This window comes from Myodes glareolus, chromosome 10, assembly GCF_982192425.1.
Source record: "Myodes glareolus chromosome 10, mMyoGla1.1, whole genome shotgun sequence".
NCBI classification, from domain to species: Eukaryota; Metazoa; Chordata; class Mammalia; order Rodentia; family Cricetidae; genus Myodes; species Myodes glareolus.
The window spans coordinates 14,443,834-14,459,909 of record NC_142035.1 but is presented as its reverse complement, the minus strand read 5'-3'; the positions used below and the strand labels follow the sequence as shown (position 1 = coordinate 14,459,909).

At 45.9% G+C, this 16,076-nt stretch overlaps 2 protein-coding genes across 3 annotated transcripts; both read right to left on the bottom strand.

Annotated features, from left to right (window-relative positions):
* Window positions 1-721: 721 nt before the first annotated feature.
* On the bottom strand, window positions 722-2,710 carry Wfdc9 (WAP four-disulfide core domain 9). Of its 2 annotated transcripts, XM_085696259.1 has the most exons (4): window positions 2,623-2,710; window positions 2,535-2,537; window positions 1,503-1,632; window positions 722-834 (listed from the first exon to the last, which is right to left on the bottom strand). In XM_085696259.1, exons 1-4 carry the CDS (start codon window positions 2,708-2,710, stop codon window positions 804-806), a joined length of 252 nt encoding a protein of 83 aa, XP_085552385.1. In that variant the 3' UTR covers window positions 722-803. The 2 variants fall into 2 exon arrangements, with proteins under 2 accessions (XP_085552385.1, XP_048296811.1); XM_048440854.2 differs by lacking the exon at window positions 2,535-2,537 and having other exon boundaries at window positions 1,503-1,644.
* Window positions 2,711-3,673: 963 nt separating this feature from the next.
* Window positions 3,674-15,810, bottom strand: LOC125405077 (protein WFDC11). The gene is made up of 3 exons (XM_087911402.1): window positions 15,677-15,810; window positions 14,433-14,575; window positions 3,674-3,694 (listed from the first exon to the last, which is right to left on the bottom strand). Exons 1-3 carry the CDS (start codon window positions 15,762-15,764, stop codon window positions 3,674-3,676), a joined length of 252 nt encoding a protein of 83 aa, XP_087767528.1. The 5' UTR covers window positions 15,765-15,810.
* Window positions 15,811-16,076: the final 266 nt, after the last annotated feature.

The following is a 16,076-nucleotide window of genomic DNA, read 5'->3' as shown; positions in this document are numbered from 1 at the left end:
CATATGCATGCACAGAGCGCGCGCACACACACACACACACACACACACACACACACACACACACACACACCTTGTTCTCTGTTCCAGACAGAGGCATAAGGTTGAATGCATGGAAGGTGTCCTCTAATATTCTCATCCAGGTCAAATCACATCCAGACACAGTCCAGATAAGAAACACAGGCAGCAAAGCCCAGAACACATGGCTTGGGAGATGAGCATGGTTGCCCAGGTAAGACGGCAGGGCAGGAAGGAGACTAGGTGTGGGAGAAAGAGAAGCCCCTCCTGGGAGTTCTTGGTACCCATCTCAGATGACCCTCGGAAAAGTGCATTATGAATGTAAATTAACTTAATTTGCTTGTCATGTGAATTTGTTGTTGCTGCTGCTGATAACCTTGAACTTGCAATCTTTCCGCCTCACACTGCCGAGTGTGCACCATCATGCTTAGAAGTGCCATGGAATTTTTGTTAACCTCTTTGCTTTTTCGCTACAGTAATTAGTTAATACACAAACGACAGACTTGTGCCTGTGTCCATAATGGGATGGGAGCAACTGTTAAGACTGTTGGACTTTCTAAAAAGAGAGAACGCACATCTAAAAAAAAAAAAAAAAAAAGAGGAAGAACCACAGAACCTCAGGTTGATATGTCTATTTATTTGGAAAAAGCTCGAACTTTCTCTGAGCGAAGACATTAGGAGAGAGCAGAATGGCTTTCGGCTGGAGTGAGCGTCCCTACAGGGAAGCAGGCAGCATTCCTCCCAGTCGGTCACTCCCCAACCCACACCAGCGGTGGACCACATAGAGACTAGAGTTTCATCAGTGTTTTAAAAGGTTCTCTGAAAGAGAAAAATTAGATCGTTAGATATCAGTATCCCTAGGAATAAATTCATATCCAAACAAAAGCTTGGAGGCTCTGGAAAATGACAGAATTCTCTGTTACATCAGAAGTTGTCCTCCAAAATCAAGTTTCTGAGACACCAAGACAACTCAGCAGATAAGAGCACATGTCACCCAGCTTGACTACCCAAGTTCAATCCTGAGGACCTAGAAGGTAGACAGGAACCAGCTCTCACAAGCTGTCTTCCAACCTCTACACACGCATGGTGGCGTATGTGAGTGTATGTACACAAAATAAATAAACTTTAAAACAAATGAAAGCGATTTCCCCAAAATGGTTTGCTGACTGAGAAGATACAAGATCTTCTAGGGTCTGGCTGAGAAAAAGGAAGCAGTAGTGATCAGGTCTTTCAGACAAACGAGGGACACGTGAACTAGTAGGCAATGTCGTATGGGAAGCAAAGAAACTAAGAGAGAGTGGCAGGAAAAGCAAACCCCGACCCCAGTCAGAGTCTTGATTTCTTGGTGAAAGTAACCTGCATTTAGAGATAGGAGCTTTTTGCTCTATCTGATTGTTTCTGCGGCTTCTAAACAGTGGGTTGGATGGCACGCGAGGAGCAGAACTCAAGTGTGCCCGTGCCCTTGCCTTCTCACCCCAGCCACTCACTCATCGTCCAAGCAGATGTTTCCACAGTACGTCCAGCAGCACGTATGGTTCGGCCTCACACATCCATGCACCTTCGTGCACCTTTTCCCACAAAACCTTGTGGGAGGCTGTACCCAGCACTGGTCGATTTCTTTGATCTCACCTGGAATAGAGATGCTAGGGATTGCCAGGGTCTGCTTACTCACGATGGGCAGCAGACACCCTTTCAGATTTTCAGACCAAGCAAACCCTTCTGGAACTTGGATGCCCCATGCCAGGAAGAATCCAGGATAGAAGAGGTTGTCCTTCAAAATCCCCCCACTTCTAGTCAGACTCTCTCTAAGAGAGCATCCTTGTATGACAGGCATTCCTTCCTCCCAGCTGTTACCAGAACACTGTGGGATTCTGGGTCCTAAAGCTCAGACCAGGGGTGCCTTCCCAACATATACCACCTGACCAAGTTTATACTGACAAAACCCAACTTGCAGAATGGGAAAACTGAGCCAAAGACAGTAGGAACCTCACTTTCCACTCAGCCCAAGCGAGAGTCCAGTGGACCCAGCTCTGCCCCAGCTCTTTCTGCCAGAGAGCCCAGCAGGACGTGACTAATACCTCCACTGTGCTGGTCATCAGTGTCTCACCCAGCCAAAGCAGAGATTTTGAAATACGAGTGCAAAGAAAAACTTGGTTGTTAATACTTCCTTTACATGATTCAAACTGAACAGGTCTGATGAAAAATTGTGTTTCCTTGTGCTCTGTGTGATGTAGAAAGGTTTTGCTCTCTTTCCACAAACCTGGTAATGCTTTCGAGATGCAGATGGAGTTTAAAGGGACGCTAGATTGGAAGCATCCAGTGTAGTCTCCTGGGATGTCTCTGCTTAAGGATAGCTCTGATTTTTAAGGTTTCTGTAGTGTGTGTATGTGTGTGTGGTGTACGCATGTAGGTGAAGGCATGCGTGAGCCATGGCACACAAGGGGAGGCGAGAGGACAACTTTTGAGAGTTCTCTCCACCATAGGTTCCAGCAACTGAACTCGGGTTGTCAGTGCCTGACCTTCTGAAGAACGACTTTGAAATATGGGCCCGAAGTCAGCTACGACAGATATGCCAGGAGTGGACAGAGGTCATAGGATTACTGTTACCATATCTATCCTTGAGGTTTCCCAGAACGTGCAGAAACACCACAAACCCATAGATGGGCACAGTAAGGAGGAGAATCCGGAGCCTCATAGCAGACTTAGCGTCTACAGGAAGACAAATCTTCATCCACTGCTGCTAGAAGCAGAAAAGAAATGAAGGCAAACTGAGCAAGAAGGAGAAGGACACGCTGGGGGACGTGTTTGCTCTATGTCCTGCCCTTCCCATTCTGCTGGCCCCGACATGTACACCGACTCCCTCTCTAGCCGTCCATTTCCCTTGGGCTGCTTCCCATCCCGCACAACATGTGCCTTCTTTTGTGAAATCGCTTCTTTTCAGAATCCATTGCTTTCACTAAGGAAAATAATAAGTCCTTAGATTGTGTAATTCTTAGAGTACAAAATACAAGAGGAAACAGAGGAATATCAATAATTCTTCTACCTGATGACCACCAATACAGTTGTATACTTGTACATTATTCGTCACTCCCAATAACTCTCTGTGTAAGTTTTGTTGTGCAGTGTGACTTTATGATAGTCCTTGACTCCCATCTGCCAGAGTACCTTTTCCTTCAGAACTGTAACACTTTTGGGAAACCTTCCTCTGACCTGAACACTTGCAGTGGGGAAACCTTCTTCCCACCCCCTCACCCCACGCACCCCCACCCACCCCAACCCCCCCCCAGCAGAATTGTATCATTTGCAGTGAGGAAGCCTTTCCCCTCAGAGTGGTAACACTCACAGTCTCCCTCTCCAGCTTTGCCTCCTTCTTTTACTTACTCTTTTGTAATGTCATAAAAGTACACAATGTGGAAAAAAAAACAGCTAGACAGGAGTGCAGGTGACTGCTTCATCCACCTGAAGTTTACCTTTGACGTCTTGGATATATCGGTCTTGTCACCTCTTTTTCAGTTTGTTCACTGGAACAAAAGGCCACCACCACCCCTATCATGGGAATGGCTTTGACACTACTCAGGCAGCAGTTAGGCTAAGCCAACCACAAACAAAACTCAAGACCCTCACACTCCACCTTCCACAGGTGCTCGTGAGAATGTACTCACAGCTCTTCCGTCCAGACCTGGAACAGAGCACAGCAGAGGGGAACCCGGACGTTCAGGGGCCTAGAAGTTAGGGTGACTTTTGTGGTAGCGGAGTTTTAAGTTCAGCCCAGGAGTTACGTGTTGGCCACATCACAGACTCTTTCTCTGGCACCCTTCCACCAGAAAGCACCGCACCGCATCGACACAGATGGTGTCTGGGTGGGCGAGGGACATTGTGTGCCTGGTCTACAGCTCCAGTCTCAATCCAGAGTTCCTCAAGCACAGGGTGCAGTCTTTTCCTGAAGCATCTGAGTTCCCCCCACAGGAAGGGAGTCAAAGGCACCTGTCCGTGTTGGCTATGGTGGTGTTTTGAGGAATGATCTCACGCTGTAGCCCAGGCTTGCCCAGAACTCATGGCAATCCTCTTGCCCCTACCCCCAGAATGCGAGAATTACAGGGGTGTCATACCACATCCAGTTCTGTGACCCTGACCTTTATCATCGCATCCCACTCAGTATTGATTCCAAAGTTCAGGCTACCACAGATGCACTCCAGGGTTTACGTAGGTGAAGAAACTGTATTTTTATAAAAGCTAGTTGGCCATCTAGCAAATAAAGGCAGGGAACTGATCAAACCTAAAGTCGAGATCTTGTTACAGAGTTGTTGCTTGGTGGGTGGAGAGATTTGTTCACCAAATAGCAAAGAGAAACATGATAGGAACTGGAGAGATGGCACAGTGAATACGAGAGCTTGCTGGGCAACCATGGGACCCTAGTTCAGATGCCAGCATACACATTTTTAAAAGATCCTGAGAGTGCCTCACATGCCTGTAATTCCAGCACTGGGGCAGATGGGCAAAAGAGCCATTAGTTCTTGCTGGCCACCTAGCCAGGTTGAGAATGTCAATCTCCAGGTTCATTTAAAGCCCCTGTTTCAACGGGATAAGGTAGATAGTGACAGACCAGGGCACCCAAGGTTCTCCTCTGCCCCTCTACCTCCTCTCTCTCTCTCTCTCTCTCTCTCTGTCTCTCTCTGTCTCTCTCTCTCTCTCTCTCTCTCACACACACACACACACACACACAAAACAACAACAGCAACAACAACACACATGAAAAGGTCAAGCTCAAAGAGCAGGCTCCTCTCAAACATGGCCCAAAGGATTACTTTATGTAACAACAGATGTCTTTGTGTGAAGCTCTTTCTGTGTTCCCCTGGTGTTCTGAGCAGTGGGAAGTATGTGCTATGTCTCCACAGACTTGGTGACCTAGGAGGACAAGCCAGTACAAAGACAGAGGCCCGGGCTTGGAAACCCAAGTACAACAATGTGGGAACGCACTGAAGGGAAATTACAACTGTGTGAAGACTGTGGGAACACACTGAAGGGAAATCACAACAGTGTGAAGTGTATGGGAACATACTGAAGGGAAATCACAACAGTGTGAAGAGTGTGGGAACACAGTGAAGGGAGATCACAACAGTGTGAAGAGTGTGGGAACACAGTGAAGGGAAATCACAACAGTGTGAAGAGTGTGGGAACACAGTGAAGGGAAATCACAACAGTGTGAAGTGTGTGGGAACATAGTGAAGGGAAATTATAACAGTGTAAAGAGTGTGAGAACACACTTAAGGAAAATCATAACAGTGTGAAGAGTGTAGGAACACACTGAAGGAAAATTACAGTAATGTGAAGAGTGTGGGAACACACTGAAGGGAAATTACAGCAGTGTGAGGAGTGTAGGAACACACTGAAGGGAAATTACAACAATGTGAAGTGTGTGGGAACACAGGTGAAGGGAAATTATAACAGTGTAAAGAGTGTGGGAACACACTGAAGGAAAATCACAGCAGTGTGAAGAGTGTGGGAACACATTGAAGGGAAATCACAGCAGTGTGAAGAGTGTGGGAACACACTGAAGGGAAATTACAACTGTGTAGGAATGCACTGAAGGGAAATTACAGCAGCGTGAAAACACACCGAAGGGAAATTACAGCAGTGTGAAGAATGGGAAAACACACTGAAGGGAAATTACAGATGAGGAGGACAATGGTACCTGCTATGGTCTGTAGTTTGTTCCCTGAAGGTTCCTGTGCTGGAGAGGTGGTACCCAGAGCAGCAGTGGTAAGAGCGGTGTTACCTTTAAGAGGTGGGGCTTCATCAGAGATAGGTAGGTTCTCTGGTATGCAGAGAGAGAGAGAGAGAGAGAGAGAGAGAGAGAGAGAGAGAGAGAGAAGCACAAACATGGACATATTGGGGGCAGAGAATTCAGAAAGCAGTGGAAGGTAAGTGTTGAGAATGAATGGGATCAGCATACTCTATATATATAAAGTATGAACTTGTCAAAGGATAAAAAAAAGATGTTTAATTTTTTTTAAAAGCCAAGAACCCATGAAACAAAGTCAGAGCCTTCACAGTGCTGTGGTGGCCAAGCAATGATTTAATTAATATAGTTTTTGTGTGATTATTTTGGGTCTAAAGTAGCCAGGCAGCTGGGAACCAACAAGGTGCCCCCTTCTCCAACAGATTGGTACCCACGTGGCCAACTAAAATTCACTTAAAACCTGAGAGGGTTTGGAAAGGAATTCTAGACACTAAAAAACAAAGTTTAGCCACATTGTTTTTTTCCAACTGGGCTTTGCTTGAGGTGACATGCTGCGGCTCCTTTAAGAGAGGTCTTACTGATTCAGCAGTATCAGCTGCGTGGGTTTCAAAATGGCAGCTTCCCAGCCGTGGGCCATGCTGCTAACACACACTCTGACTCTTTAGAGAAATGGAATATTTGGATGGGATTTGTGAACAGACTTCTGTGGCTTGCTTGGTGGCAACGTGGACTGGCTGTGTGACTGGAAGTGGGGCAGTGCACATGACTCAGAGACGCAAGCAGCCACCTGGCTAGCTTAGTCAGTAGAGCATGAGACTCTTAATCCCAGGGTCGTGGGTTTGGACCCCACATTGGGCACCAGTTTGTTGGAGAAGGGGCCCACTTGTTTTTCCTGGCTGCTCAGATAGCTTAGACCTGAAATAATCACACAGGAACTATGTTAATTAAATCACTGCTTGGCCCATTAGCTCTAGCTTCTTGTTTGTTAACTCTTACATATTAATTTAACCCATCTCCATTAATCTGTGCGTCACCACAAGGTTGTGGCCTACCAGCAAAATTTCAGCAAGTCTATCTCTGGCGACAGCTCCATGACTTCTCACTGACTCCGCCCTTCTTTCTCCCAGCATTCCATTTGGTTTTCCCTGCCTACCTAAGTTCTGCCCTATCAACAGGCCAAGGCAGTTTCTTTATTCATTAACCAATAAAAGCAGCACATAGACAGAAGGACCTCCCACCCCAGCGTTGTAGATGGATCTAGGTGAGCAGAGTTACCACCTCGTCGGTCCTCCTCAGTCTCTGTGCAACCCTTCCAGTCTGGGGTATTTTGCAGAGCAGCATGAATTAGAACAAACACTTGACCATATGTGTGATTTAATTGGAAGCAGTGCAATTATGGAAGGGCATTTTGTGAAACTGTTACATGATTAAGTAAATGGCAGACAAGTTACAAAAATGACTGAGCCAAAATGTGACCCTGAAGTGCCTGGAGAACCGAAAGATAACACAGCAAAACAAGGGTCAGGGCTGGAGAGCCGGACCAGTGGTTATGAGCACTTGCTGCTTTTGCAGAGGACTCGGATTTGGTTCCGGCACCTGTATCAGGCGGTTCACAACTGCCTGCAGTTCTAATTCCAGGGGATCTTATGTCCTGGTTTCATGTGCAGTGCAAAGATATGACACAGACCAAATAAATTTTTAAAATGAGCCTATTTTCACTGGTGAGACTATAGTCTTCTTAATCATAATTTTCTCTTCTTTGTTCCATAAAATCTTTATAATAAAAAAAAAAACTAAAATAGATTAGGCAGTGGTGGCACATGCCTTTAATACCAGCACGGGTAGGGGCGTCCAGAAGCAGGCGGATCTCTGTGAGTCTGAGACCAGCCTGGTCTACAAAGCTAGTTCCAGGACAGCCAGAGCAACACAGCGAAACCCTGTCTCAAAAAACAAAAAAACAAAAACAAATTAAAATAAATTGTATATTTCCCTTCGTGTGTGTAGTGTATGCACGTGTGCACATATATATGTATGCTTGTGCGTGTGCATGTGGAAACTAGCGGTAGATTTCACAGTCTCTCCCCAAACTTAGCACTCAAAGTTTCTGCCCCAGGCAGCCCAGCAAGACCCAGCGAGCTGTCTGCTCTGCCAAGACTCCCAGTTCCGGTTTGTCGACATTGGCCTCCAGGCCAACTTTTACATGCAAACTCTTTACCCACTGAACCATCTCCTGGGCTCTAAATGATATATTTCACAATTATGGAAATTATCTTAGCAGAAAAAAAAAAAAGAACTGATACTGCGAAAGGAGGTATCTTCTGAGAAAAGTCTCATGGGACAGATCAGGAGACAAGAAAAGGGAAAGAGATAGGCTGTTGCTCTGCCCCGGCTTGGCCAGCATAGGAAGCAGTGAGCCCTCATCCCGCTGTGGGGAAGTCTGCCATCCAGCGGAGCTCTCAGCTCACCGACGGCTCTGCTCCAAGCCATGCTGTCCAGGGCTCCGCAACTTACCCTCGCCCTGCTGTTACTGTCATCACTAGCCCAGGGAGGGATCCGCCGAAAACGGACACAAAACGAAGGTAAGGTGGGTAACAGGCCAGGAGGGACGCTGAAGAGGCACCACTGCCTACCCTGCTCCTCCACAACACTGTCCGGGCTCCTGGTGATCACAGCTCTCCCCACTCTGGTTCCTAGAGCTAGACAAAGTGAAGAGGTGGAGAGTAAATCTGCATTTTCCCCCACTTCGTTCCAAAGATCCAGACGCCAAGGATCCCTACTGTGGCGAAAGGGGCCCCCAGGCTGAAAGTCCAAAGGACAAACAAGACAATTGTTTTTTTATTGATGCATATTTGGGAAGGGTAAACGTGCAGAGAGGCTCGTGGGGGGTTGAAGGGCATAAAAATGGGTCCAGATGCAGAAACAGACATCGAACATGAAAGAGGTAGGATGAAATTACCGTCTGAGGCAGGGGTGTCAGGAGAAGATTAACTGTGAAAGGGACGGGATACTGGAAAGATATAGCCAAGAAAGCAAAAAGAGGCCAGGGGTTGACTGGTCACCCTCATGAACCCTGCAAATTCTGTAGAGTAGAGGGGATCTGAGAAATGTCTCAGGTTTCTGTGGGCTGAGTAAGAAGATACATCCCACAGAGGTGATGTCATCAAAGCTCTGTCTGCCAGGAGAGACTGGTCCTGGATGCAGGTAAGAGGAAAACCAGGAGAGGAGAGCCGGAGGCTGACAGCTATGGAGGAGGTGCTGAGAGTAGCGTGGAGCATGGGATTTAGAAAACAACTCATCACCAGGACTTGGTGAGAGGCACCAAGACAGGCGCCTGGAAACCCCAGGCGTGTTGAGTGCGACCTTAACTTGTTGAAGGAACTTTAAGCCTGGGCGGGATTCTCTCTAGGCAACCATTCTACTCACCCTCCCATTCTTGTTCTTTTCAGTAGCACAAGATCTCCCTGCCATCGGGAAGTGTCAGAGGAGGCCAAAGCCGTATCTGTGTAAGCACCATTGTGAGTCTCACGAAGACTGCCAAGCTAATAACATATGCTGTTCCATGTGGTGTGGGAACGTCTGTGTGAACCTGTTGGACGACGGGGTGTGGGAAATGACCATCGCTCCCCCTAACGACATCTCTTGGATGGATCAGTCCTCCCCCAACTTTGAAGGAGATATGGCTTCACCCATACCCACCACACTGCCTGTCCCGGTTGACTCTGGTAAATAAATCAGAATAAATGATGTGGCATCTGTCCTCTTTACACTCACTGCTGGTAATCACTTAAACCCAGTGTCGTCCCTACGCGTGCCCTCCTCAGGTCCAATAGCTCTACTTCCTCTGTCTCTCTCTCTCTCTCTCTCTCTCTCTCTCTCTCTCTCTCGTTAGTAATTTGTCTCCAGTTTGTCCTTTGGACCTGTGCACCCACTCCAATTCCAAGAGGCTCTAGCACACAGCACACGGAATCAGACCTTCCACCAAAGCGGTCGTGTGCAGCATGTCCCAGTATTGAAGAGAACACGCCTTGCCTTGGAGTCAGAAAAACCCTTAAGCGCCACACAGGCAGAGATTAAAAACAAAACCAAGCAAAACTGGAGCAGAGAGTAGGAGGCTCCCTGAAGACGGTGTCCTCTCCTTAGCTCTGCCCACCCTTCCGAGATTAGCGTTCTACAATGGAGATAGTCATCCTGGGAAATCAGGTGATGTGACTGGGCCTGGGAAAGAGTGAGAGGGTCTCGTGTGGCTGGAGGAGGGTGTTTTCTCTGGGCACTTGTTGCTCAGTTCTCTCCATCTCCTGAACACAAACGTATTCTTTCACACCCGCACACCAGATCCTATCCCGTCTATCAATGGTGGGTATGGACGCACCAACAGTGGGGCCTAGCTTGGGATCTGAGACTTGAGTGACTTTATTAGCTAAATGCTCTCCACCAACCCCAAACCGCCCACTTTTTGACTCTTCTTTTGATCCAGAGGCATGTCAGAAAGAGGGACAGGAGGTTTGTGCTGGCACTGAAGAAATGACTTGGCACAAGGTAGCTAAGTGACTTGCCCTTAGGCTATTGGCAGTACACATTAATTACTAGGGGTGCAAACTCCTTCTTACTCTGTGCAATCAAGACTCTCCTGAAATGGTGCTTGTGCTAAATCCAAAATTCAGTCATTCCTGAATGCATTTGTTAGCTTGGCCTGGGGTTGACCTTGTCCTATGACAAGCCCAAAGAAAGTCATCCAGGCGGTCCAGGATCCTCAGGATATGGTGTCTCCCTTGTGTCCACTGTAGGTTTAAAGGCTCAGTGTTGGGGGTAGGGCACAGGTCAAAGACTCCCAAGCTAACTCCAAAATATTTCAATTATATTTTCTTTATTATAAGAAGCAAACTCATGGAACAGGAATGAGAAGTCCAACCTCAGGTGTGTTAATGCAGGAACCAGAAAGAGAGAGAGAGAGAGAGAGAGAGAGAGAGAGAGAGAGAAAGCCCCTGGGCAAGAGAGCGGTTTTCTCTGGGTACCCAAAAGGTCAAGCCCTAACCTGGTCCAACCTCTTAAAGGTCATTGGCTGACGGAAGTTCCCCATTACCTTCCCCTTTTATCTAAAGAAGACAGTTCCAAACCCAATACAAAACTATATACACTAGGAACAGATATCAAGTATAAAATTACAACCAACATAAACAATATTAAGCAAGGAACATATGATAAATGCTTTAATAAACATTCTCTCTTAAGGAGTCTAAGTCTTGCATTGGAAATGGCTTGGCTAAATCATAAGAGGATGGTAACTATGACTATTTAATCTTCAACCTCACTGAAGGCCTGAGAAGAGAGATAATATTACTTGACTAGGTGGGAAATTCAATCAAGCAGCTTCCAAAATGTGCAGTATATGACAGAGATAACTAGCTACCTGAGCAATCACCCAAAGTCTCATTTGCAATGTTGGGAGCAACCAAGTTTGGCTAAGGCCTAATCATTTTCAGAGGCAGGAAAATTTTTAGAACCATCTTACCCTGTCTTGGCAGGGTTTGGCAGTCCTTTTCCTTGTGTCTTTCTTATCCAGTCTGGACACCATGTACTTTGTCAGTGGTCGAGGCATGGGCAGTTCCTTGCCCAAAGGCCAGTTGTGCCAAAAAGAAAACAATCTCCAAGTGGAGGTGTCTTTGGTACTCAACATTCTCTCGAGAATAGATCAGTGCTATCAGAAGCACTTGTGTGACACATCAACAGAACCCTAAGTAATTTAAATGCTATGTTCTACAGTTCCTTAAAGCAGTTGAAGATTGCCTATCTGTGTAGAATACAATCTCTATGTATCTAAAGGACCTAATTAATCTGACTATATGTATAAAAAACATGAATAACTATTGACCTAATGTGGGGCGCTGCTCGCCTCCCCCAAATGGCTCCCCGACCGCGCCTTAAACATGGCGCTGGCTCTTAGCCTTTCTAACGGCCACCTTGGAGTAAACAACTCCTTATTTGGCATCGGATCACAGCTCCTCTGTGGAGTGACTCTGCATCATACTCTGACGAGTGTCTGCAGTTGCCAGGGAGCCTATGAGCTATGCCCACGTGGCTAACAATTATTGGAGAACAGAGGCTTATAAGCTGCTTATGCGGAGGGTTCGGGGAAGAAGACGCCATTACCCCTAAGCTGTAACTGAGATCCTGCAATAAAGCCGCTTGCTGGAAGATTCTTGGTGTCGCGTCAGTCCTTGCTGGTCGAGGTCGGGCGTGACAACCTATAATACTAATACCTGCATAACTTAAAGACTAAGACTTCATATCAGAATATTAAATAATCTTTAAATAACTGTGCAGTAAATGAGGACAATGACCTCAAAATGTAAACAATGTATCCGTATCTTGATCAGAGGTGGGAATATATATAATACAATATGATAAATATATTCTAAAAACTGCATCAATGCACAAAATGTCTTAAAGGTAGAAACATGTATGCATACAATCTAACAAAATAATTTTGCATAGGTGTACAAATATTATAAACAGAAATAACAAATAGAATTTGAACTTGTGTCAATATACAAGAAACTATACCAGTGTAAATTGTCCATAAATAGTGGCTCACAAGTATTTATTTTATTACTCACTATTATTATTAGTGTGAGGAAGTTCACACTAAGTTACCTATTATCCCATTCAATATTCCCTCTTTTTTTTTTCAAGGAGATCTCCAGGCCTACATAATTTTCACCCCAACCCTCTACCCTGTACAAGTAATAATCAGCCCCTAAATGGTGTCCTCAACCCTAAGGACAAACTGTGGGCACCAGGTGTTGGGCGTAAGGGCACAGGTCAAAGAATCCCAAGATAACTCCAAAAGATTCCAGTTATATTTTCTTTATTATAAGGGGCAAACTCACAAAACAGGAACGAGAAATTCAACTTCAGGTGTGTAACACGGGAACCAGAAAGAGAGAGAGAGCCCTGGGCGAGCCAGCGGGTTTTCTCTGACCAAAAGTTCACACCCTAACCTGGTCCAACTTCTTTTTTTTTTTTACTTTTTTTTTTTTCTGGTCCAACTTCTTAAAGGTCATTGACTGCTGGAGGTTTCCCATCAGCTCAGTCTGAAGTTGCTGGCCTTGGGGCAGAGTGTCTAGCATGCCATGCTGGGAGACTATAGGAAGTGTCTGTACAGGGCATTGGGAAGCCTAGGTCTACAGTGCTGGCCTAATAATTAGGCCTATGCAGGTCACCCTGGTCCTGGGAGCTGCCTGGGACCTGCCACCACTGGGAATGCTAGCACTGAGGGACATCTCCAGCTGTTGATGAAAGCTTCCTTGTAAACATCCCCACATTAGTTAGAGACCTATCATCGGCCAGGTACACATACATTTGTTTTCTTTGTTTAGTGCAACATAAAGAATGACTTCCATATACCTAAACAAATTATGAAAGACCCACTCTTTAAGAAACAAAGGGCTCACTTGCCAACTCCTCACATTAAAATGGTACCTGAGAAAGTTCACAGGAGTAGCTTGTATATTCTAAGCTACATAAGATGGCAAAATTTCTACAGTTAGGAATTGTAAGAAGTACAGCCAAGAGTAGGAGAGGAGCCTGGTGTGGTGGGGCACACCTTTAATCCCAGCGCTCGGGAGGCAGAGACAGGCAGATCTCTGTGAGTTCGAGGACAGCTTGGTATACAAAGAGTAGGAACAACTTTGAACAAAGAAGGGATTTGATGGGAATGGAGAGGAAGTAAGAGATGGCACGAAGCAGGCTTTGATCAAAGAACATGACATATGGCATGAAACTGTGAAAGAATAAATAGTCTTTAAAACAAGCTATTCAGGGCAAAATAGAAAGAATGATGTGAAGGAAAGAAACATGGAAGCCCAGTTGTTAGCAAACAGTTTATTTTTCAAGTATGTTTGCTTTTCTACCCACCAATAAACACAGTATTTCCAAAAGTAACCACTGAAGTCTCTAAATGGCTGTTAGATCTCATGAGACTGGGTCACGGAGAAGTTAGGGTCATTTCTTTCTTTCAAAAAATATCTGTAAAAGAAGAAGTTTAGGTTCTCACGTGCATGTCCTTCCTTCTTCTTTCTCCCTCCCTCCCTTCCTCCCTCCCTCCATCTCTCTCCCTCCCTTTTTCTCTCTCCCTCACTCTGTGTGTGTGTGTGTGTGTACTGTGTCTTTGTGTCTGCCTGCTTGTGTGTTTATCTGTGTGTCTGGATGTGCCTTTGTATATGTGTCTGTATACATGGTGAGTATGTATGTGTCTGTGGTTCTGTATGTGTGAATGTGTGTATGTACATGTCTCTGTGTGTGGGCTTGGTATAAGTGTTTATCTGTGTGTATGTATCCATATGTGCATGTCTACATAAGTCTGTGTGTGTGTGAATGTTTCTAGGTCTCTATCTGTATATAATTAATTGTCTGTCTTTATGTGTGTTATCTATACAAGTCTACGGGAGGGATATATGGATGTGTCTACATATGTCTGTGCATGTCTGGGTTTATCTAGGTATGTTTGTATATGTGGCTGTGTCTGTCTCTCTGTGTGTATGAGTGAGTGCCTGTCTGTGTGTGGTCCTTGTGTGGGCCTCAGATTTGGACAACTTTGGTCTTCTGTTGAGGAGTAACAGTCTGAGGCAGAGGGTGGTATCAGTGAGAACAATACCCTACACGCACATCTGCAACTCACCCCATTTTCTACACAGATGTTGCCGCAGTAGGTCCAGCAGCATGTGTGATTTCTGTATATACACTTGAAAGTTCTAGAACACTTCTTGGCACAGTTGTTAGCTTTTGGCTGTCCCCAGCATTCCTCGAGTAGCAGCTCTTTCTCTGAAATGGAAACGAAATGACAAGAGGTGAACAGAGCCCCAGAGGCAAGCATGGTAAGACAAGCCCTTTCTGAGGTCGGAGGTATCTCCCAGAGTGCCAGCCTCATATTCCTGTCAAGGTGTCTGTCTTCTGTGTTCCCCTAGTAATGTCATCGCCTTGGCCCTGACCTCATAGACTCTCCACTGAATTCATTACCTCAGCTCCCACAGATTACTAGATTCTGATTGCTCCCAGCATCCATGTACCCGTCTATAAAATATAGATTGATTTAACAAGAGATTTGAAAGTCTGAGATGTCTACTCGCTTCATTACATGTCTCGGGTAGACAGAGAGAATATGAACAAGCTTTCTGGTTTTGTTTTTGTTTTGAGATGGGCTTTCATGTAGCCTAGGCTATTACTGAACTCACGTAAAGCTGAACTCCAAACCCCTGCTTCCGCCTCCTAATTGCTGGGATCACAAGCGTGATCAGCCATGCCTGGCTTGAACCAGGTTTCTCTAGACCCCTTCCTTGCTGGCTGTTCCATAACACACACGTGGAGGTCAGATGACAGCTTTGTGGGGTCGCTTCCCTCCTTCTGTGTTTCTGTGGGTTCCCAGGTTCAAACTCGGGTCCTCAGGCTTTCCTGGCAAGCACTTTACCCGATGAACCACTTGCTGGCCTCTCTCCAAATTCTTCTCTCTCAATCCCTTTTCTCCATCCCCTCCACTGATTCTCTTCTCAATGGACCCGTAGCTTCGCTCAACTAAGGACCTTGGCGCCTTCTCACATTCTAAAAGAGGTATATACTTTAAGGTTTCTTTAACAAATATCCGTTTCATTCTCATGACAGGAATTGGAGAACTTCTGTAGGAATGGAGGAAGGGAGCTCAGTATTGGCTCTTGCGCCTCAGAGGCACTGGGACGTATCCTGTCTCCACTGCTCGTGGTCTATGTGTGAATGTTGCTGCCTGAGAGTGATCCCAGCTGGAGGATTGCTTAGGTTCTCCAACAGCTGATCTGGAAAGATTGAACCTGAATCAAAATGCCAGACACAACACCCACTCCCTGGTCCGGAAGTGAGCCCATCCCCTGCCTCACAAGTATCCTCACTACCTACGAGAGTACGGCTTCTTTCTCCCTCCTAGTGCGGTCAGCAGCAGCAGCATGCAAAGAAACACCACAGACGGGAGCAGGGGCGGCTTCATGGTGCTGACAGAAGTGTCTGGGGACGCTTTTTTTTTTCCTTCCCAGGAGCTGCTGGAGATCAAACATATAAGTTGGGAAATAAAGGTGTGAACCAAGGGGAAGCACCTAGGTTTTTAAATATCCAATCTCCTAGTTAGAAGCCCCGCCCTCCACCAGACAGCATCTGACCTCCAGCTTGGCCAAATGATAGCCATCTGGGGCCTCATCTTTTCCCTCTGCTGAAGAAATATTTTTCATATGTTCTTCCTTCCCTTGATTAAAAGAAAATTCAAACTATCACTTGAAACTTACAAAAGCTAAATATGAAATCT